The sequence below is a fragment of the Gigantopelta aegis genome, chromosome 5 (assembly GCF_016097555.1).
Source record: "Gigantopelta aegis isolate Gae_Host chromosome 5, Gae_host_genome, whole genome shotgun sequence".
In the NCBI taxonomy this organism is placed as follows: Eukaryota; Metazoa; Mollusca; class Gastropoda; order Neomphalida; family Peltospiridae; genus Gigantopelta; species Gigantopelta aegis.
The window spans coordinates 14,937,003-14,961,287 of record NC_054703.1 but is presented as its reverse complement, the minus strand read 5'-3'; the positions used below and the strand labels follow the sequence as shown (position 1 = coordinate 14,961,287).

The 24,285-nt window shown below is 35.3% G+C and overlaps 1 protein-coding gene and 1 long non-coding RNA gene across 2 annotated transcripts in view; both read right to left on the bottom strand.

Annotated features, from left to right (window-relative positions):
• LOC121372967 overlaps positions 1 to 1,508 on the bottom strand; it is a 19,970-nt gene extending 18,462 nt beyond the window's left edge. The window contains exon 1 of the mRNA XM_041499405.1: positions 1,487 to 1,508. Coding sequence (XP_041355339.1) covers positions 1,487 to 1,508 — 22 coding nt within the window. The remainder of the gene's footprint in view (positions 1 to 1,486) is intronic.
• Positions 1,509 to 10,096: 8,588 nt separating this feature from the next.
• LOC121373301 lies at positions 10,097 to 23,813 on the bottom strand. Its single transcript, XR_005958059.1, has 3 exons — positions 23,729 to 23,813; positions 16,130 to 16,183; positions 10,097 to 10,310 (listed from the first exon to the last, which is right to left on the bottom strand). It is a non-coding gene; the product is annotated as an uncharacterized LOC121373301 (long non-coding RNA).
• Positions 23,814 to 24,285: the final 472 nt, after the last annotated feature.

Below are 24,285 nucleotides of genomic sequence, written 5' to 3'. Positions count from 1 at the left end.
GACTTGGTAGCAACATCTGCCTTTTCGTTACCCTTAATGCCAACAGGGCTGGGTACCCAACACAAATATAACATCTTTATTGGCAATTGATAAAAAGACACACTTTCGTATCACTATCCCAACTAAGGGATGCTCTAATTTCATGTACTGTAGAGCTTGGAGACACGAAAGTGAGTCTGTAAAAATAATATACTTGGATGCACATGAATCCTTAATCTGTTCCAGGGCTTTAATGATTGCCCAGGTTTTAGCAGTAAAAAGTGATGCTGAATCTGGCAATCTCATGGAAATTATTGCGTCTGATAGAAAAACTGTAGGACAAGCCATAGAATTCCCATCCCGTGATCCGTCTGTGTAAACAGGAATGTAATCACAGTACCTCTCTTGGATTTCCATGAAATGTTGTTTATAAATAACTACATCTGTGCGATCCTTTTTTAGATGCACAAGATTTTTGATGGTTTGATACACCAAGGTGGCAAAATAAAATATGAAGGAGTTTCCAAATGTCTCTTAAATCAATGTTGGAAACTGATAAAAACTGCTTAATGCGAAAACCAAATGTTCGAATCGCATTCGGTTTCGCATCAAATAACTTCATATACGCCAATAGGTTCTGTTGACTGCAATTGGATTGTTAGTTTGAGTTCGGTTTTTAGTATTGACCTTAGTGGTAATAAAGACACTTCCGGTTACTGTTCCGCCAAAAGATGTTTTGTGTTATTTTGGATCGGGTATTTGTGTAATACTTAACTAACTGGCGTGGTGGCAGCGCCGGGACACGATCCTACGTATTAACGGTATTACCAGGTTCATTTACATCAAATCATTTGCAACATATAGCAACCGATCTATTATAAATACTATATTTTAGCATATTCTGGCAAACATCCGATGTCAGCGTTCCACGTTTCTGCGAGACAACACTATACTCGTTGTTCCCCACAGTTACTTCAGTATTGTATGGTTTCATCTGTATCAATATACTGATCTGGTAAATGTCCCGTAATGGCAAACAACCATGGAGCCCTAAACAATGGTGTCTGTCCAAGCATGAGACTATTAGTTCGTTTGAGAGTTGGAGACAAAACTTGCAATATACTCTATCACTTGACCCACACTTCTCACCTTTGCTAGTACCAGGATATACCTGGGAGAAACGTATTAGGAACAACCCACTTCGCGGATTCCATGATGATCCTGAACGTGTACCAGTTGAGCGAAAGTTATCTGCACAACAAAACGTTAACGTGCTAGAACTCATATCAGGTCAGATCGCTAACTATTGCCCCATTCTTTCGCGTAATACCATCGTGCGAAACTCGACATCATTAGAAAACATCTGGGAGGTTATTCCCTTACACTTCGGCTTTCAGACTACATGTGTCCATCTGTTAGATTTCAATGATATTCAGTTACAACCTGATGAGCGCCCTGAAGATTTGTATCAGTGACTCGTTGCATTTGTTGAAAATAACTAACTCACAGCTGAGTCCAACATCATGCATCATGGAGAACATATACCTGATGAAGAAATAACTCCTTCGCTTGAAAACTCTATTGTCTTAACATGGCTACGTTTGGTTCACCCCGGTTTGCCCAGACTCGTTAAGCAACGGTACGGTACCAAATTGAGATCGCGTACTCTGGCATCTATTAAACCAGAAATTTCCCTCTTAGATGAATTACAATAGGTTCTGTTGACTGCAATTGGATTGTTAGTTTGAGTTCGGTTTTTAGTATTGACCTTAGTGGTAATAAAGACACTTCCGGTTACTGTTCCGCCAAAAGATGTTTTGTGTTATTTTGGATCGGGTATTTGTGTAATACTTAACTAATTGGCGATATTTGTTATCAAACACCGCATTGTGTGCGGGATATTTTGGCATTGATTTAATCTTTGTAGCATACTGCAGAGAAAGCTTTGCACGTCTAGAGTCGAGAAGACGTCGTAACTATTTACGATCTGCTTGCAAGTCATTTAATCCTTAAATGTGCATTATATATCATTTATTTAATTATTGACTTGATTGTATATAAATATGCGAATTATATGTGTATGTTTTCAAAAGCAACTGGTGTAGGAAATGGGGGGGGGCAAGAGGGGTATGAGCGTCTCCCCCCCCCCCCCCACACTTTTCAGATATTTTGCTTTACATTTGCTTTATAATAGTGTTAATTTTTGGAAACTTGATGAACAAAGAAACATAGAATTATATCTGGCCACGCAGAACTGTAATCGGCCTGCACGTGCAGCAGAGCTCCCAAGTTGGAACTTTCACAAGGAGTGAGATTTTGTCCGACATCGTGAATCCGAATAAATCGGCGCGGGAAATAAGCGCGCTGACACTTGGTCAAGGTTTGAGATTCTGACCAATAAATAACGTGGACACCTATTATATGATTTTAATGCCATGTTTAATCGGGCCGGACGGCAGTCGCAGGCTTGTTTGTCGGTCGTCGAGATCGAACGAACAACAAAAAATATGTATCTGTATATTTTAGGTTTTTTGCTATAATGTTTAAAATGCGTGAGAAAATCATATACCGGCGTGAGAGCGTGATACGACGTCCAAATACCTCAGTCTCGCGCCGAATGTGTGAGACTTGACAGCATTGGTGCAGACACATGTTAAAATGAAAGAGTTAACTCTTTTGAATAAACAAAAACGACTCTTAGTCGGTTCCACAGGGAACGCCTTTTTTATATTGTGAAATTTACTACATGTTATTTATTTCTCAGCCGATTGTTTTGTAAATTGAACACAAAAATAACATTTACTATTTATTTCGAAAACACGTTTACTTGTGTTCTTACGTCAAACCAAACTGAAAGTAATAAAGAGACGTTCCTGAGTTTGCTGCAATGTTTAAGATGTTATCGAATAACAGAGACTTTTTAACGATTATAATTAAATATCAAATATATTTGTCTCCATAAAATATTAGTGGATGTATATTAAACATGTTTCTGATCGTTCTAATATTTGTACTGGGTTACATTTCTTTTTATTTCCTGAAAACACACACACACATATATATATATATATATATATATATATATATATATTTATTATTTTTTTATTTTTTTGTACGTACGAAATTATTTGAAGCCGGAATCAAGTTTGGGCTTCTTACAAATATTAAGACGACCAGTAACACATAGAATATACAGACACTAATATTCTAAACAAGAAAATATATTTAATATATAAGATTAATCGTAGCAATAGTTTATTAGTCGGAAACATCTTACAATGCAGCAAACTCAGGAATGTCCTTTTAACCAAAAAAGAAATTTGTAGAAGGATGGGACGGACTATTGTCAACCTAATGTTTTTAGGGGTTTGTAAAGTTTTGTATTTAGATACTTACTTGTCTGAACTTTATTGTTAATGGAAATCTTCAGTAGGCCTAACTGAAGAAAAACGTCACAAATGAGCGAAAAGCAGACGACAAAAAATCGGATGTTATAATTGTGCGAACCAACCATAACGCAGTTAGGGACGTTGAAGATATACTCTTTCTATTCCAACAAAACATTTAATTTACCCAAAGTGCCATTATGCAACTATGATGCTGCACAAGTCCCTTTAATTTTCAAATCATCTTCAAAAATATGCAAAGCAGGACAACGGCATCTTATTAAAACACATTGTCATTGGTGTTACTAATGGTCATTGGTGTTACTCAGTACCTGGTAACACCAATGACAGGTGACACCAATGACAAATAAGTGCATAATTAATTCATGCTCTCTAAAGAAAGAGTTGAAAAAACTGAAAAAGTGTATGTTACAGCAAACATACGATGTCTATAATAACATACAAAATATTTCTTAAAATTATTAACTATTACATAAATACGCTTGTAACACAAATGCCAGTGAATAAACCTACTTTTATATTTTGACAACACATTCATGACATTTAAAGTAAACTATTCACAACTGTTCATATGTCTGCTGTTTTTGACAAATAAGTTTGATGGCCGATATCTACCGGTGGAATGTTTCATCCAGAGAGCATTTAGGTTTTTTTTTTTTTTTTGCATAAGTAATGACATAAAACTCCAGGGACAAGCTTATATTGCCCACCATCTTTTGAATACGGAAAATATTTACAAGATTCCTTCTTTAGTCAGTAAAACCAATGACATTTTACACTAATCTCGAATAAAAACTATCAAAGCTGATTACCAGAGAGAAAACAAAAATGCTGACAGGATGATACTATTAATAGTTCAAGTTCAATTTCTTTATTTGCTTTGAGTTTTACAACTCATCAGCTGAATACATAATATAAATAATACAACATAGGGCTCGAGAGGTCTGGTGCGTTCGGCAGCATGCTTCGCAGGAAACCTTTTAAATGTAGATGCTCAGACGTGCATTCTGGAGCTATATGTGATGGGTTTTTAATATTTTGTTTCGTTAAATAATAATTGCAATCCATGTAAAATGCGTAGTGGTTGGTTTGCAACCCTGTATAGCTGTTTTGGTAGTGCTTAATGCAAATATGAATAAACGTTATTGAGATTAAGGCATTTTAAAAAAAAAAAAAAAACCCCTCTAAATTCGGACAAAACTCAGCCTAGACCCCCCCCCCCCCCCCCCCCCCCCCCCCCGAAAAATTGGCCCCGTACGCCCGTGAGGAGCTGTATGATGAGTATAATGTTATCATTAACAGACAAGTATTCATATTTTGTGAAAACAAGAATCTAGAAAAATAACAACTGAATCGCTAAACGCGCGCGTGGTAAAAAACAAAACCTACCCAAAACACATCAATATGTTTAAATTTTGGTATTGGGCATAGCTTTCGTTTTTACTTGGTGTATTGACGGCACTGGTATCGCTTTTGTGAATAATATTTAAGTCAGTTGCACTGCCTTGATTGTTAATTCAACAAGGGTATTGCAATCGAAGTTCCCCCAATGACTTTATTCCAGACGGAATGAAATGTGTAACATGTGTAACATTTTTACGGTATCGGTACCAATCACATGCCAGACACAGTTTGAGTTGAGAACGCATTCGACAGTGTCGTCTGTTAAATAAATTCATCTCTAAACAACATGCAATATAAAAAGCAATTCGCCGAACGCAACAAAGTCAATAGTCATATTTAACTGACATTTTATTATTTTTCAGGTAATCGTAGTTGATCAAGATATTTCGTAAACGAATTTATTTTATTGACCAGTTATAATCAATCTGATTACAATTAGCTCTACTGGTCTACCAGTATATCTAACAGCATTGCGTGGACTCACATGTCCAGGAGACATTTCATCTATAGATAAAAATTTAAATATCGACCAATTACACTTCGCCTTTTATAGTGTTATTCAGGAGCATACAAATTCTAAAAATATCGTGCGAGACTATTTATGCAATAGGCGAACTTGTTGGTCTATTTTAACATTAAAAAACAGGGGGGAAAGTGCAGTAATAAACACTGGATTGTATACTAGTATAAACAGTTTCTATGGCAATTTTTTTTTTTTTTTTTTTTGTTAAAACGAATTTTATATTGAAATTAGTTTCGGCATACTTCGTAATTCACCCGAATCATTTCGTATGCCCTTGGCATAATCCCGAATGTTTTCAAATTATTTTCAAATCACTGGCATAATTTTGAAAGTTAGGTTTTGATTAGTCCATTGAAAGGTCAACTGGACATGAGATCCAACAGGGTGCTGTTAGATCCACAGGTAATAGTAATTAACCAGTGGAGCTAATTTTAATTACATTGAGTTATATTATACCTTTTTTTTTTTCGAAAGAAAAGCGTCTATCGTTTGGCAGCTTTGACAGTGCGTCACAATTACTTACATGATAGACTGGTTCTCAATTGAATATACCCATAACGACACCTTTTAATAGCATTTGTGTAACACGGAAATTTCCGAACGCTGAAATTAATATTTGAGCTTCTACAGAGACGAGACAAATAATATCAGATTGCGGGTTTCCAATAATGGTTTCGAATAAACTTTAGCTCTTTATCGCTGGTGGTAGATCCCCCTCCCACCCCACCCCCTAGTCAAGTCAGGCAAGCGCTTTATCGCTGGTGCATTATCGCCAACTGCAGCTGCACGGTGATACATGTATATGCTTCAGGAATGAATGAATGAATGAATGAATGAAAGTTTAACGACAGCCCAGCACGAAAAATACATCGGCTATTGCGTGTCAAACTATGGTAATGCAAACAAATAAAGTGATGATCAACATTAATATAAAAATTCAAGATTTAAATAAAAACAGTGTAAAGAACTGTGCAAAAATACAAATATCACAGATACATACTGACTTTTACTCAAAATTTGATTTGTGCTGTATTGGCCATCCTCAAAGAGAATGTTACACCCCTGCACCACGGTGATGTTACAGCACGCGCAGGGGTACACTCCAGGATGCTGGGCATAGTAGCAATAGATTTGACAAGCATATTGCAAATACCACATTGTATACTTTGTTACGAATCTGGACCGTAAATTGGATATATATATACACGGTGCAGATTCTTAACATAGCTATGGCAGATTTATATTTCTTCCTAATGCAAACATTCTAACTAGGTGTGATACTGTTTTGTTGTGTTTAACGACACCACTAGAGTACCTTGATTAATTAATCATCAGCTCTTGAATATCAAACATTTGGTAATATTGACTAGTAGTCAGCAAAGGAAACCTGCTACATTTTTGTAATGCAGCAAGGGATCTTTTATATACACTTTCCAACAGACAGGAAAGCACATATCACGGTCCTTGAGCAGTTGTGGTGGACTTGTTGGAACGAGGAAAAACCCAATCAGGTGAATGGAACTATCGAGGTGGTTTTATCCTGCGACGCAAGCACCTCAAGCGAGCACTCAACCGACTGAGCTAAATGCCATCCAGCAGACGTAGGAACAATGTGGCATACAAGACTGGAAATCTATCCCTTAGTCCGGTTTGGTGAAATGTTTCCTTCGCTGAAGGCCACGTACACCTGTTCAAGTGTCAGTATAGCAGAGATGACTGATGGCAACCTTGATGTATTGTGTTATCCTCAAGGAAAGCTTGTGTTGCCTTCTGCTACCAAGATTGCATTTTAACTAGATGTGCTCAGTAATTTTAAGCAGTTTGGTATTTAATAGCCATCACATGTTAAAGGGACATTCCTGAGTTTGCTGCAATGTTTAAGATGCTATCGACTAACAGAGACTTTTTAACGATTGTAATTACATATCAAATATATTTTTCTGCATAAAATATTAGTGGCTGTATATTAAACATATTTCTGGTCGTTCTAATATTTGTACAAGGTTAAATATTTCCTTAAAAAGATTTTTTCGTATGTACGAAATTATTTGAAGACAAACTCCAGTTTGGGCTTCTTACAAATATTGAGAGGACCAGAAACACATTGAATATACAGACACTGATATTCTAAACAAGAAAATTATTTTAATATGTAAGTTGAATCGTAGAAATATTTTATTAGTCGGAAACATCTTACAATGCAGCAAACTCGGGAATGTCCCTTTAATGCCAGACCTTGTCAGAAATGTACATCCATGCGAGCATTTGGCAAGTGATGTTGAAGGAGTCTGATCAATGCAACACGTGCAAGTACTGTCGATGCGGGATAAGCTAATGTCTGTGGGGTTGTATATGTACAAAGGCTTATGTGAAATTTCTTGTCTTTGCACCGGTGACCTGAGCACAGACTGCCTTAGAAAATAGTGTATTAAATACTGAGTACAAAACCGAGCAGCTTGCTGGATAGTTTTCAGGAGCAGTAGACTTTGTTGTACCAGTTTCCACATTTTCATATTAAAACTTCTAAATTTCAAGCATTTGGAACAATAACAAACGTTATTAAAATATTATTATGGAGCATTACCTATAACAGGAATGGTGGCTCCTGGACAATAAAGTTATGTCAACTTGCAGTATGTTAAAACAGAAATAATTCAGTTTTGTGATGTAGTGGTAGAAAATCGTGCAAATCATGCAAAATAGCTACCCCCCACCCTCTCTCTCTCTCTCTCTCTCTCTCTCTCTCTCTCTCTCTCTCTCTCTCTCTCTCTCTCTCTCTCTCTCTCTCTCTCTCTCTCTCTCTCTCTCTCTCTTTTTCTTTCTTCTTTTTTTCTTTTTCTTTTTTTTTTGCATTAAAAGAAATACAGTAACTGAATAATGAACAAAATTTAAAGATATTTCATACATTTAGTTATTTGGCTCCGACAGAGATGAAAACTAAAATAATTTGATATGTTCCAAGTCTTGCAATGTTACTTGAAAGTCACAATTTAGTTAATTTAGTGATTCCTGCATTGAGTCATATTATCTTGTGAACTGTGATACTACTTCTATAGACAAAACACACACACACCCCCGAAAAAACAACAACTAAAAAGACCCGTCCCCCAATAACCTCCTTCCCCACAAAAGCCCCTAACAAATTCCAGAGTTTAAAGGATGAGACCTTCAGATACACGTATCACCTGTACCGTTGTATTATTCCATAACCAGACTTTAACTAGATGATGATACGTCCAGGTACACGTATCACCTGTACCGTTGTGTTATTCCATAACCAGACTTTAACTAGAGGATGATACGTCCAGGTACACGTATCACCTGTACCGTTGTGTTATTCCATAACCAGACTTTAACTAGAGGATGATACGTCCAGGTACACGTGCCACCTGTACCGTTGTATTATTCCATAACCAGACTTTAACTAGAGGATGATACGTCCAGGTACACGTACCGCCTGTACCGTTGTATTATTCCATAACCAGACTTTAACTAGAGGATGATACGTCCAGGTACACGTACCGCCTGTACCGTTGTATTATTCCATAACCAGACTTTAACTAGAGGATGATACGTCCAGGTACACGTGCCACCTGTACCGTTGTATTATTCCATAACTAGACTTTAACTAGAGGATGATACGTCCAGGTACACGTGCCACCTGTACCGTTGTATTATTCCATAACCAGACTTTAACTAGAGGATGATACGTCCAGGTACACGTGTCACCTGTACCGTTGTATTATTCCATAACTAGACTTTAACTAGAGGATGATACGTCCAGGTACACGTATCACCTGTACCGTTGTATTATTCAATAACCAGACTTTAACTAAAGGAGGATTCGTATCGATACACATATAAACCTACTGACAAAAACAAATTTGACGGAACAAGTAGAGGTAAAATATTTTTTTTTTCGAAATCAGTACACCACATAGAGTATCATAAACAAAACCTTATTATTTATTTATTATTATTATTATTATTATTATTATTATTATTATTATTGTTATTATTATTATTATTATTATTTTACAGCGCTTTGAAATTAGCGCTTCAAAACCTAATTTAGTCTGAACTTGTTTGGTATTGAAGTCTGTATTGATATGGGTTCGAAGCTTGAAGTCAAAGATTTGCTTTCTCATTAACTGGTTTCAACCTTCCCATGTATCAATTATAAATGACTAAAACAAATTATTCATAAGATTGACAGTTACGTAAATGGTTACTCTTTACTAAACTACAGTGGTCAATTTGATGTGTTTACGTCACCATGATGGAAGTCCAAGATGGCGTTTTAAAAAAAAAAATTCCAGTTATCCTGTCATTCTTTCTCATGTTGAACATTTGAAATTGGCGTTTGATGTACCGTTGTATTATTCCAAAACCAGGTGGGGTTTTTCTTCTTCTTCTTCTTTTTTAACTAAACGATGATACGTCAAGATATGCCTATAGCCATTGTATTATTCCATAACTGTTAATTGTTAAAAAGATTTATGAGGTGCGGGGGTCCTGGTGGAGAAAATATCGCTAATTCCCCCATATCCGTAAGCCACACATTAACACTATGTGCTTAGTAGTTAAAAAAAAATGTCCAATCAGCATTTACAGAAAGCAATTACGGAAGAGCAAAATTCACTTCGCTCTCGGTTTCGCAGGAATTAAAAAGCATTAGATATCGTAATATAGTCACTGCTAAAACAGACTGCAATCACATGTTCTCCAAGCGATTTAACCAGTGAAACTTTTCATCATAACATATATCTATTGGTAAAGGTCATTCCTTCTTTACACTTTATTTACACCTCTCCATTAAATTTCCATTACCGAACAAAAACTAATACACAGGATCTCTTTTTCACTGTTCTTCGAGGGATTTATGATGCGGTCTTTCTGAGGACTTGTCTCTATGACTCTTTGTGGATTTATGACTCGGACTCTTTGAGGACCTCCGCCCTTTCATGGAAGATAACCTGGATATTCGTCGTTTGTTTCTAAAAAAACAAAACAAAATGCAAACAAAACTAACAAAAACAAACACGCTGGAACATGATGTGTTGATAAAGAATCAACAGAATATGCAGACTTTTCTAATAGTTAGATTTTTTGTCTATGGAGATCTGGTGTTAACATCGATACACTATGGTCCCAAATCCATCTGCACTTTACAGCGTGTTCCAGTGCAGATGAGAAAAGACTTTGCAGAGGTTGCGGAAACAAAGGCACGTCTGAATGCGCACACGGACGTGTTCACTACAATAAATTGTCAAGCAACGAGCTGTAAGCATTTTACAGAAAATATTGCTTAAATTATTTAGAGGAAGAAGATATAGTAGTTGTAGTAGTTCTACTAGTAGTAATGGTATTAGTAGCTTAGAAGTAGTAGTAGTAGTGGTAGTAGTGGTAGTAGTAGTAGTAGTAGTTGTTGTTGTTGTTGTAGTAGTAGTAATAGTAGTAGTAGTATTAGTGGTGGTTGTAGTAGTAGTAGTTGTTGTTGTAGTAGTAGTAGTAATAGTTTTGTAGTAGGATCAGTAGTTGTTGTTATAGTATGAATACTATTAGTAATGGCTACAAAGTGTATTTAGCTCACTAAGTGTAATCAATAGTAGTAATACGCGGTCTATAGGGTATATCGATTTCGCTATTGCATCACCCAAGATGGTCGACAAACTGCGCAGTAGTGGGTGATGCAAGGTGATGTCAGTAAGCCATATCCCCATGAAAAATAGTTCTTAAACTGATGCAAGCAAACAAATAGTATCCGATAGCCCTTTTCTTAATACAGTGAATATACGTAAAACAAATCATACATACATACATACATATATATATATATATATATATATATATATATATATATATATATATATATATATATATATATATATATATATATATATATATATATATATATATATATATATATATATAGATATAGATACGCAGACACACATGCACACGCACACAGAGATACACACATATTTTTACAATTAAGATAATCATCATAATCTACTTTGTGAAACAGTTTGAAATACAGATTATATTTGTGAGTGTCAGTACATTAATTTTATTTGAGAAGATATTAATAATCGGCTATTCAGTTTCAAAAAGTAACTCTGACAGGTACATGTATTGTTAGAGGAAACCCGATACATGAGATCTTTTATATGTACTTTCACACAGACAGGATGGCACATACCAGTAAACCAACCATGGGGTACTTGTTGGAACAATCAAAGAATGATCCACCGAGGGGTGGGTGGGGGCTTCGATCAAAAGATCAAACAATCTCAGGCGAGACCACCTATTATGAGTGGAGAAATAACACCATGCTACTAAAAATGAAATTATTTGCTGATGATGATTAATATACCATTCATAATAAAACCGAAAGTGCTTTTCTAGACCATACACAAACATTTCAAATTCCACAATTAAATGCCTTCTTAATTCATTGCAATAATATTTTACACCAATATGCAAATCAATAATTACGAAAATGCCCCATAAAAGTATTAAAACATCACTCCCGTAGAAGACCGCCGGAAACGACCGAGTAAAACAATTGGCTCAGAAATAAATAACTTGTAGTAAATTCCATAGTTCCCAAAGCGAACACCTTTTGTCCCCCATATTATGGAATTTACAAGTTATTTATTTCTGAGCCGATTGTTTTCTAAATTGCATACAAAAATAATATTTGTTTTATTGTTTTTGTTATTTCGAAAACACTTTTACTTTTCTTCTTACGTCAAACGAAACTGAAATTATTTTTTAAAAACACCCAAAACCCCCACCCCAACAACAACCAGACAACCAAACCATATTTGTACGAGGATGGGGCTGACTAGGCTATAGATACTTACTTGTCTGAACTTTATTGTTAAAGAAAATGTTCTCGAACTGTAAAGAAAAACCTCACAAATGAATGAGAAGCAGATGACAATAAATCAGATGTTGATTGCATGAACCGTGCATGAGAAAAGAAACTAAACGAATTTGGAAGCATAACGCAGTTTCGGACTTTGAAAATATGCAACCCTGTAGGTAGGTTCGATGTGGATTTCGTCGGCGAGTTCTCACTTGTTTTGTGTCGCAAAACAATTATTGGTACGGCCTCACCTGAACAATCGACTGGTCACGTCAAGCTCAAGAGCAAAGAACATTTGTGTTCGTATCTTAGCCAAGAACAAACATTGTTTGAATGACCAGTTGCATTTGTTGCTCTTGGGGCAATGCCTAGGGTCAATCGGGTGATTATATAAACCATGTACCCCTGGCATGACTGTCTGGTGGATCTCCGCAGCATCATGTCCCCTTGTTGGACTCTGTGGTGGGTAGGGCGTGATTGATGAATTATATAAACCAAGTTATGGGTGGAAACAACAATACCAATCGTGATGGGACCCTAAAAAGAGTCAACACCGAAGTTTCAGAATCTTTATCATCAGATGAAGAATCCACGACTTGTAATTTCAAGAAATCGAAAGTGATTTCATTGCAAACCTGGCCACGGTTTCTTGTATTCAGACCATCTGATGAAGGAGCCTTTCGGAAACATTCTCCGAATAAAAAGGGGCTTGAAAGCTTAGCTGGAGAGCCCGAAAAGTGTCACAAAATTGCGAAATGGATCTTTGTTGATCGAATGTGCCATAAAAACTCATTCCAGAAACCTGCTTAAATTAAAAGTATTGTGAAACATTCCAGTACTAGTCTCACCACATTCCTCCCTTAATTCATCTAAAGGAGTGATTAAGCCAAGAGACCTGGAAGGAGTTAGTGAGGAAGAGATTTGTGAAAATCTCTCCTCACAAGGTGTTACACCAGTGAAGCGGATGGAAATCTGTCGAAATAATGATAATAATAATGATTCCAACAAACACTTTAGTTGTCATTTTCAGTACACCTTCACTACCTTCATCAGATCAGGCCAGTTACTTGAACATCCCTGTCGTCCCATAGATTCCAAACCACCTGCGGTGTTTTAAATGCCAAACGTTTGGACATGGGCAAATTACGTCATAGAAAATTGGCATGTACTCGTTGTGGTCAGTGTGATCACGTCAGCAACGCATGTCAAAATTATATGACATGCATCAACTGCATGGGAAAGCTCATTGAGTACTTACGATATTTTAGACAGTAAAAGTTGAAAGACGTGCCTTTCACTGAGGCTAGACAGGATGTGCAGACTATGATGCCTGTTGCAGCAGGTACATCGTATGCTGTTGCAGTTGAGGTATCTACAAGCAATGTGTCAGTTAAGACAGATTTAACTTGGCCTAATAATAAAGACAGATTTAAAACGGTTTCTGACATTACAAAATGTCAGCAAGACGCAACTAAAGCTTCACAGATATAAGCTACTGAATTGACCCAGGTGTCTTTGGATTCTCACCAGATGCTAGAAACCCTTTGTGAGGAAACGGCACCAAAAGTAAAAATAAGGAAGGTTGGTCGGGACATTTGAAGAAGACTGAACAATCAGTAATCCCTTTGATCCTTTGGATATGGAAGTGCGTGGTAAGATTTGTGATTTATCACAAAACTCACAATCACAAAAATCACAACAACATACAAAGGAAAAAGTTATGATAACTTCCGGACTAATTCAGTCATGGGCCCAATTTTGATGAATTGTGTCTTTTAATTCAAAAACATTTTAATGGTCACCACACTTTGTGGGAATGTGAAGATTTCAATATTAGTGGTAAACAGTTGGAAGACTTAATTCTCAAATATGATTTACTTTTATTCAATGATAAAACTCATACAAATTTTCATTCTGCAAGTGGTTCTTTCACTTGAATAGACTTAACCCTTTGTAGTCCTTCACTTTTTTGCTGATTTCGCCTAGAACGTTGGTCTACACCCTTGTGACCTCTTTCTCATTATCACTTACAAAGGGTTCAAAGGTGGAAGTTGGCGAAGGCAAATTGGGGTCAGTTTCGTTATCTGTGCAGCACTTGACTGCAACAATTCGCCATTACTGATGCTGATGATCCCATGTTTTTGTTCACTTCCTTCTTGAAGAATATTGCAGATGAAACTATTCCTAAGACTTCGGCAGTCCGAAAGCGTTTCAATTAATCAAAGAGTGAAACGGGACACTCAAGATGTCCAAACGTAAACCTACTGGGAATAGCATGGATGCCTATCGCATTGCTATGGCTAAGGCTTGCAGAGAGATCAGACAGAGTAAATAATCATGTTCGAGAAATTTTGTCTCCAAGTTGAATTCACAAACATCTGTGAAATCTGTCTGGAATAGGGGCGGGACATAGCTTAGAGGTACAGTGCTCGCTTGATGCGTGGTTGGTGTGGGATCGATCCCCATTGGTGGGTGCACCACGACTGGTATATCAAAAGCCGTGGTATTTACTACCATGGCTGTGGGATGGTGCCAATAAAAGATCCTTTGCTGCTAATGGAAAAGAACAGTCCATGAAGTGACAACAGCGGGTTTCCTCCCTCAATATATTTGTGGTCCATAACCATATGTTTGACACCATATAACCGTAAATAAAATGTGTTGAGTGCATCGTTAAATAAAACATCTCTTTCATTCTGTCTGGAATAGGATCTGTAAAATCAAAGCTAAAGAATCCAGTAATACAGTTCATCATTTCTGTCAATGATATGGATGTCACCTCTCATCGTGACAGAGCTAATGCATTGGCAGACAACTTTTCTCATAACTCATCTTCTGCTTTCAAATGTCTGAAAAATTAATGGATCAAATTAAATTAATCTGTACGATTAATTTAATTTGATCCATTAATTTTTCAGACATTTCTCTATGGAGGAATTGCAGGATGCTCTTCAGAGAGCCCATGGTACTTCAGTAGGACCAGAGGAAATTTATTATCAGTTACTGAAACATTTACCTGAATCATCTTTGATGGTTCTTTTGAATATTGTTAAGGATCGAACAAATCCTACTAGTTATCACGCTATGACCTTGACAGGTTGTATTTGACTTGTGTGGTATCTTAAATCCCACAAATTGCTTACTACCATGCAATGTGGCCTCAGATCTAGACGAAGCATGGTTGCTCATCTTTTTATATTTGAAATGTTTTGTAGGGAAGCTTTCATCCATAATCAGCACATGGTTTCATTGTGTTTTGATTTGGAGAAAGCTTGCAATACCAAGTTGAAGTGGCATTTTCAGTTACCTCCATGGCATGGGCTTCAGAGGTTAACTTCCTGGGTTTTTTTTTTTATCAATTTTTAAAAGATAGATCTTTTAAAACAGCAGCAGCAGCAGCAGTAGTAGTAGTAGTAGTGATAGCAGTAGTAATAATAATAGTAGTAGTATATTAGTAGTAGTAGTAGTAGAAGAAGTAATAGTACTACTAGCAGTAGAGATAGTAGTACCATAAGTAGAAGAAGAAGAAGTAGTAGTAGTAGTAGTAGTAGTAGTAGTAGTAGTAGTAGTAGTAGTAGTAGTACAGTAGTGGTAGTAGTAGTATAGTAGTGACAGTAGTAGTGGTAATAGTAGTAGTATAGTAGTCGTGTTAGTAGTAGTAGTAGTAGTAGTAGTAGTAGTAGTAGTAGTAGTAGTAGTAGTAGTAGCAATAGTAGTAGTAATAGTAATAGTAGTAGTAGCAGAAGTAATAGTACTAGTAGCAGTAGAGACAGTAGTACCACAAGAAGAGGAAGAAGAAGAATTAGTAGTAGTAGCTGTAGTAGTAGTAGTAGTAGTAGTAGTAGTAGTAGTAGTAGTAGTAGTAGTAATATGAGTGCTATCAATAATATCTTCAAAGCGATATTTGCTCACTAGGTCTAATTAATCACTTATTGCACGTACTTGTGGTGTAATCCAGACTTCGTGTGCTCTGTGCTGTGACCCAGGGCGTCAGGCCTAAACATGAAGAGAATTAGTTGCAGATGTATCGAAGAGCCAAAAACAAAAACAAAACAATAACATTTAAATATTTCAAATATTATGTTAGATAGCTTTATTGGATGTTCACTTGGCAATGTATGTTAAATATTTTTTTTAAACAAGTATGTAAAATATCTCTTTTCTGGTTTTTTAGTTTTAGATTTTTTTTTTTTTTTCCATCAATTAAATTTGTTACGTTTGTCAGACCAAATACCTTGATATTTATTTTCATTCATATTTAATGCTTGCTTAAACCCATGTAAAATACTGTCTTCTAATCCTTCATTGTTTCTCCAAATATAACAATTTTGCTCATAATGTATTATGCATGTTTTATCGTCATTTCTTACCAACTATCCCAACAATACCATATCATCTGCATAAAACATATGTATAACAATATTAATTAAGGACCAGTAAATAGTTTCTGCGTGGGTTTTTTTTTTTAATATTAAAAGAAACACGCAAAATCCCCCCCCCCCCCCCCCCCCCAACAATACCAAAAAAACACACACAAAAACAAGAGCAAAAAAAATATAAATAAAATTAATGATTTAAACAATTTAGAGGGAATAAAATGACGCATTTCGTTAGGATGAAGCACCAGGAAACAAATCGTAGGGGAATGCGTATTTTGTTAGTTTTAATAAATGCATGAAAACCCCACTGTGCAAGCATTTAGCATATATCACAAATCATATTTTATTGAAACAATATTTGGAAGTCATTTATGATCACAACTTGCTAAATTAATATAACACTAGCAAAGAACTACCATAAGTGACCGACCTTTAAAGCGACGTACCCAAGTTTCAAAACACTATAGCGTATTTTCAACTATTAGAGCCATTTTTTAAATAATTGAAATCAGACATCAAGACATGTAGAGTTTCTGGTCTTTCTGGTGTTTTTAATACGACGAATTGAATTTTTCATATTGTACTTCTGAGAAGTACTGGTTAGAGAGTCGAGCTCTAGTCTGTTTTTAAGGGTATTTCCCCAATGTCAACGTCACAGACTATTATAACACATAAGAATAATACTGACAAATTGTTATCTTTCCTAGCACATGACCACACATTTATTGTGAATTATTCGGAACATCTTTCCAATTACATTGTATCAAATATTTGATAGCAATTTGTGAACAATTTTTGTGAAGTCTTGCTCCATATTCACGAGAACACCGACCACAGTGTAAGCTTTATAAAATACTTTGTTGTTGTGGGTCTGCAAGCACTTTACATGTTCAGAAATGGGGAGCTTATTAATAGCACTTGCTGGTTGATTAAATACTGAATAATGTAACATGGAAGAAACCTTAAAAAGTGGTATATACTTTGTGTTGCCTAAAACGTAAAGTCTGTGTACTAATAATCAAACACTGTCATTGATGAACACATGCACAGTGAAGGGAATATGATATAAGTATACGATGACGACTGCCATAAAGGATATAACTGTCAGCCAGTCAACCCAGTTGCACTGTCAGAATATTATGCTGTGAAGGTGTAGACAGTTGCAGCAAATATTTTCGGTAAATACTCCCTATTAAAGGACCCATCTTATTGTACTCAAATTAAAAATATAATAAAAGAAACGAAAACTGAATATGTTCAACCAGTGCAAAATGAAAATATCCAAATGATACGTAATGCTGACATAAACTTTAAGATACCAGTATCATTACTTTTAGAAACAGTATTAATGAAAATTAGAGATAAAACAATATCTTATGCTACTTTGAAAAAACGTCAGGAGTTAAAGGAAGAAACCGATTTAGAAACAAAAATATCTAATATTCAAATCGAAATAAATACTAATTTTCAGAACATAAATGAAAATATTTTAGATGAACTGCAAGACACACAACGGAAATTAGAATCTATTCGAGATAAGAAAACAGAAGGCGCCTATATACGGTCAAGGACATTGTCGTGTCAATTAGGCGACAAGCCAAGTGCATATTTCTATAGTTTAGAAACTAGAAATTATGTCTCAAAGACAATTTTAAAATTAGAGACACCTAGAGGAACTATTACTTCAACAGGCGAAATATTAAACGAGCAGAGGCGTTTTTACCAATCATTATATAGCTTTAAGAGTGTTTCGACTGAAAAGATTAACGACTTAATTAACACGAATATTCCAAAACTTAACAAAGAAACTTCATTAGAAGGTAAAATATGTATGCAGGAATTAGTATCGACGTTTAAAAAAAAAATGAAGAACAATAAAAGTCCTGGACTAGATGGGTTCATGATTGAGTTTTTCAAGTTTTTCTGGATAGACTTAGGTAATTTTGTTTTAAGAACTATAAATGAAGGTTATGATAAGGAACAATTGTTTGTATCACTTAGAAGAGGGGTAATTACGTGCATGCCAAAAACAAATGAGAACAGACATCTCTTAAAAAACTGGAGACCTATATAACTGTTAAATGTCATTTATAAACTAGCATCTGCCTGCATAGCAGCTCGAATGAAACCAATTTTAAATAGTATTATAAATGAAGACCAAAAAGACTTTGTTGAAGGACGCTTTATTGGTGAAAATATAAGGACATTGTATGATATTTTATTCGAAAGTAAGTCTAATAATATACCAGGACTAATGCTTTTAATTGATTTTGAAAAAGCGTTCGATTCTATATCAGTGCAATTCATACATGAAACTTTAAAATATTTTGGTTTCGGTCCATCAATTCGAAAATGGGTATCTACTTTTTATAATAATGCAACGGCACACATTTTACAAAACGGACATCTCTCAGAACCTTTCAACATCGAAAGAGGCTGTCGGCAACGAGACCCCCTTTCGCCATATTTAGTTATATTAGGTGTAGAAATTATTGGAATTCTTGTTCGGACAAATCCTCTTATTAAAGGAATTGATATAGGGGGTCTTGAATATATAGACAAAAATACATATATGTTTGTTTCTGATTTCTGTATTCCACGAGTATATTTCCTGCAGGCAGAGGGGTTTCCGGCAGGAAATACACGAGTGGAATACAGAAATCAGAAAACCACATGTATGAAGTTTTGTATTTATTACATACTCTAAATTGGAATTTTGTACCAAAATAATAGTTAAAAAAAGTGTAACACTGCTAGCTAATGATGGAGATTTCTCATTTTAGACAACTAGGTCAGCTGTGTTACTACGCGGACCGATGCACTACCAATTATTACACATAGGAATATAGTTCTATTTAAACAATAAACAGAAATAAGAAAGAATGAGTGAAAAATACCTATAATTTTAATGATATTGTCTGAAATGCCTTTTAAAGACAACGTAATAGCTAAAATTCACGAACAATGAAATATTTAATTTGCTCGTAATACGTCATAAATCCTTCAGCATGCCAGTTTTATAAAGGAACAAAAATGTCAAGAATTGTTCACTGAATGTCTGTGTCGTCATCGGTGTGTTTTCTTTTATTGATGTTCATGGAATTATTCGTTGCTAAAAAGTTGAAGTTTATATTAAATGTGCCTCCATAAATCATCGCTCCACCAGTTTATGGTTATTGTAAGGAGATGCAAAGTGACGTCATTGGAATACTGACGACATTTAAATTCAAAATTAGCTATATTATTACAATGCTTCGCTACATTAAAATAAAAACTAGTCTACTAACCTTGACCCCAGTCAAATTCCTATAACAAGCAGACAACGCTGTTTACAGGTGGGTATTTTTTTTTTTTCATAATTTTGGACACAATATTAATTTTAAGTTTTAAAAGATGAAAGAAATAAAAAGTACCTTTTGTCATATATATCATACCACACAATTACCGTTGGATATGTTTTATTTATTGTGTATGAAGCCAAAACAAGGATCCAAAAACTGACTGTCGTTGACCTTATTCGTGGGTTAAAAGTTCGTTGGTGAGTAGCGTTCCCGTCTAGTTTTGGTAGCACGCTCATTAAATTGTAAATATTCGTCACCGTTTTCGTCTGTTTTCAGTTCAAATGTTCCACAAAATAGCATTTTAAAAATGCATAACAGTTAACTGCTTTAATAGGCAATTCAAACTAAGCACCAACTTTGTTTACATATCGCTAAGGGCATTCACGGTAACCATGTGCTATAAATAGTAGGGTTGAATACGGCATAATTCCGGCAGTTGAGTTGAATACGGAAAAGTGTATTTCATTTTTATATTCAGGGCTGTATTTATATAGTAAGATTTAATGGGTATGTAATACAAAATTTGACAATTTGCCGATGACACTCAGTTATATTTAGATGGATCTCCTTTCTCTCTTAGAAATGCAATTCGTACTTTAGATATTTTTAGAGACGTATCAGGATTGAAAATAAATTTTAAAACCCCCAAAACTATTGGATTAGGTCCCCTTGCAAATACCATGGCGGAAATGTGCAAACTGCTAAGTCTAGATTGGTGTGAAAACAATTTTGAGGTTCTAGGTATAACACTTAATAAACAACTAAATAATATTTGGACATTGAATTTGGATGAAAAACTGGTAAAAATCGAAAAACTGTTAAATTCGTGGCGTGGCAGATGCGGAACTATATGTGATAGGATAACGGTTGTAAAAACATTAGCTATGTCAAAACTAACTCGTATTTTTACCAGTCTACCAAATCCACCTAATGAATACATATTAAAGAACAGAATGATTTTCTCATTTATATGGAAAGGTGGTCCAGATAGAATTAAACGCTCAGTTATTGTATACTGAGGGTGGGTTAAAAATGATTGAAGCATTAACATTTATTAAAGCTCTAAAGTTTCATGGTTAAGACGCAACTTTCAATCAGACTGCAAATGGAAATGGTTTTTAAATAAATATATGGATAATGTAGTTATATCTAAAATGGGAGCAAAATCCTTTTTGGAATGATGTATTGAATGCATGGAAAGATCTTGTGCAAAAAACAGAAATTGAAACTTGTGACGAAATAGTAAATGAGCCGATATGGTACAACACACATTTTACAAACAGGTCATTATTTATCCACAATTGGTATAATAACGGTATAACACATATCAGAGATATTGTATCTGAAACAGGATACATCATTCCTTTTGCAGTTAAAACAAAAATATAACGTACATAGTATCCCAGAAAATTGGAAAGGCATTGTCCAAAAATTGCAAGGACAAATAAATTTATATAATACTTTGTGTCCAACGTATATGTTTTTAATGACAAAAATTAGGTTGTGGTGTATATTATAATATACTTTCTATGAATGTAGAAATGCCAACAGCAGAAATCCGCTGGTCTGCCATAATAAACAATGATAACTACCCGTTAATATGGAAAAAGGTATATTTAACACCGAGATTATGTACTAAAGAAATCACACTTATAGATTTTCAATATAAAACTCTTAATAGAATGGTAGCAACCAATAGCTTTCTATGTAGGCTAGGGATTCGGGACGATGCACTTTGTACTTTCTATCATGAGGACGAGGAAACCATAATGCAATTTTTTTTTAAATGTTCAAAAGTGACTTCTTTGTGGCGAAATTTCGAATCTTGGATTTTTGACGTCACTGTATGCCATACAATTATAAACGATAGAAGGATAATATTTAGTATACAAACAGGACACAAAATACTTAATCATTTAATTTTAATAACAAAGCAATATATATATATATATAATGTTCGTGTAGCGAACACCTCACTATCGTGTCCTTGTCTTCTAGCCATGGAAAAGGATTATTACATGACAGAAAAAAATAATATTACAAATAAATTTGCAAGCAGACGACCATATTAAAAATGGTGCCTATTTGTCGCGGTATTAGAAGCCAGTAAATAAATATTCTTCTTCTCTGTTTTCGTTTTTATTGAGGTTAATTTAATCAACTGGTTTTTAATGCATCTATAATATACATATAATATAATATAGAAGTCGTGTAAATAGATCTGCTGTGAAATAGCCCATGTGTTCAATTACATGTTATACCTCCCTGAAACATCAGCTGTACATACTTTTCTACCTTTTTTTTCAATTACTGTTTGTATTTAATTACGTGCTGTGTGTATAGTGTTTTTTTGTTTTTTTCTTGTATTTTGTAATTTATGTTTTATAAACTGTACCTTTGCCAATAAAAAAGAAAAATAAACAATATATATATATATATATATATATATATATATATATATATATATATATATATATATATATATATATATATATATATATATATATATTCGGTAATCGTGCCATGCTAACCCGAAATATATTTGTTAAAAAAGAGAAGAAAATGTGATTTGAGTATAGGGAAATTGACTCATGTACCACACCGCACCATCCCCTACACACACGCCTGCAACCCTATTACATGTGATAACCTCTACCGAATGTCTTCGCATCGTCCTAGTTCACCTGAAGATGTTCATGAGAATACATACATCTATCACACGTACTGCATGTGTTCATGACAGGGCATACATCTATCACACGTACTGGATGTGTTCATGAGAGGGCGTACATCTATCACATGTACTGGATGTGTTCATGAGAGGGCACACATCTATCACACGTACTGGATGTGTTCATGAGAAGGCACGCATCTATCACATGTACTGGATGTGTCCATGAGAGGGCGTACATCTATCAAACATACTGGATCTGCTAAGACGGCGTACATCTACCACACGTACTGGATTTGTTCATGAGAGGGCATACATCTATCACATATAGAAGGCGTCAAGAGATGCCAATGACCTGAGGAACCAGTTATATATTCATATTTCAATTTAACTTAAACATGTGTATAATGTTCATTGCACTATTTCATAGAATCCTGATCCAGGTTTGGGTGGTTAATGAATAGTCTATCAACAGAGAAAGCTTCATCAGCTTTTGTCATAAAAATCTATGGACGTGAGGGTGTGTATGGGTGGTATAGAACTCAGTACTAGAAGTAATAGTTGTAGTAGTAGCAGTAATAGTAGTCGTATTAGTGGTGGTAGTAGTATTATAGTAGTATTAGAGGTGGTAGTAGGAGTAGTAGTATTAGTGGTAGTAGTAGTAGTAGTACTAGTGGTAGTAGTATTAGTAGTAGTAGTAGTGCTAGTAGCAATAGTAGCAGTAGTGGTAGTAGTAGTAGTAGTAGTGGTAGTAGTATTTGTAGAAGTTCAGTATTAGCCATCAGTAATAGTAGTAGTAGTAATAATAGTGGTGATAGTAGTAGTAGTGGTGGTGGTGGTTGTAGTAGTAGTAGTAGTAGTGATGGTGGTAATAGTAGCAGTCATGGTAGTAGCTACTAGTAGTAATAGTGGTAGTTGTGGTGTCATGATAGTTGTGGTGGTAGTGGAAGTAGTGGTATTATTAGTAGTAGTTAGTGGTGATAGTAGTAATAGTAGTGCCAGATGGTGATACTGGTGGTAGTTGTGTCGACAATACTAGTATTGGTAGTAGTGATGGTAGTAGTTGTAGTGATAGTAATAATGGTGGTGATACTGGTAGTTGTGGTGCCGTGCTGGTTGTGGTGGTGGTAATAGTAACAGCATTATTTACCTTGCAGCATCAAATTCTATATTGGTCTGCCCAACTGTAGGTTGTCGTTGACGTTGTTGACGTTTTCTGTAAAAATGTAGATATTAAACTATTACTGACTTGGAACAGTTCTGATTTTCGTTTACAAAACACATCAATACCCAATTACTAATTTCGAATATTCCTGGGTTTTTTCTCAGAAGACAGATCAATACCCTATTACTTGCCTGGAATATTCCTGATTTTCTGTGACAACACAGATCAATAGCTTATTAATGACTTGGAATATCCCTGGTTTTCTGTTAGAACACAGATCAATGCCCTATTACTGACTTGGAATATTCCTGGTTTTCTGCTACTGGCTTTGAATATTCCTGGTTTACTGATGCAACACAGATCAATATTCTATTACTGACTTGAAATATTCCTGGTTTTCTGTTACAACACAGATCAATACCCTGTTACTGACTTGGAATATTCCTGGTGTTCTGTTATGCTAAGCGCACACCGTTCCGACAATACAAAATCAGCGCTAGTTGGCGGAACGTTTTTTTTTCTTCAGCGCACACCAAGCCGAC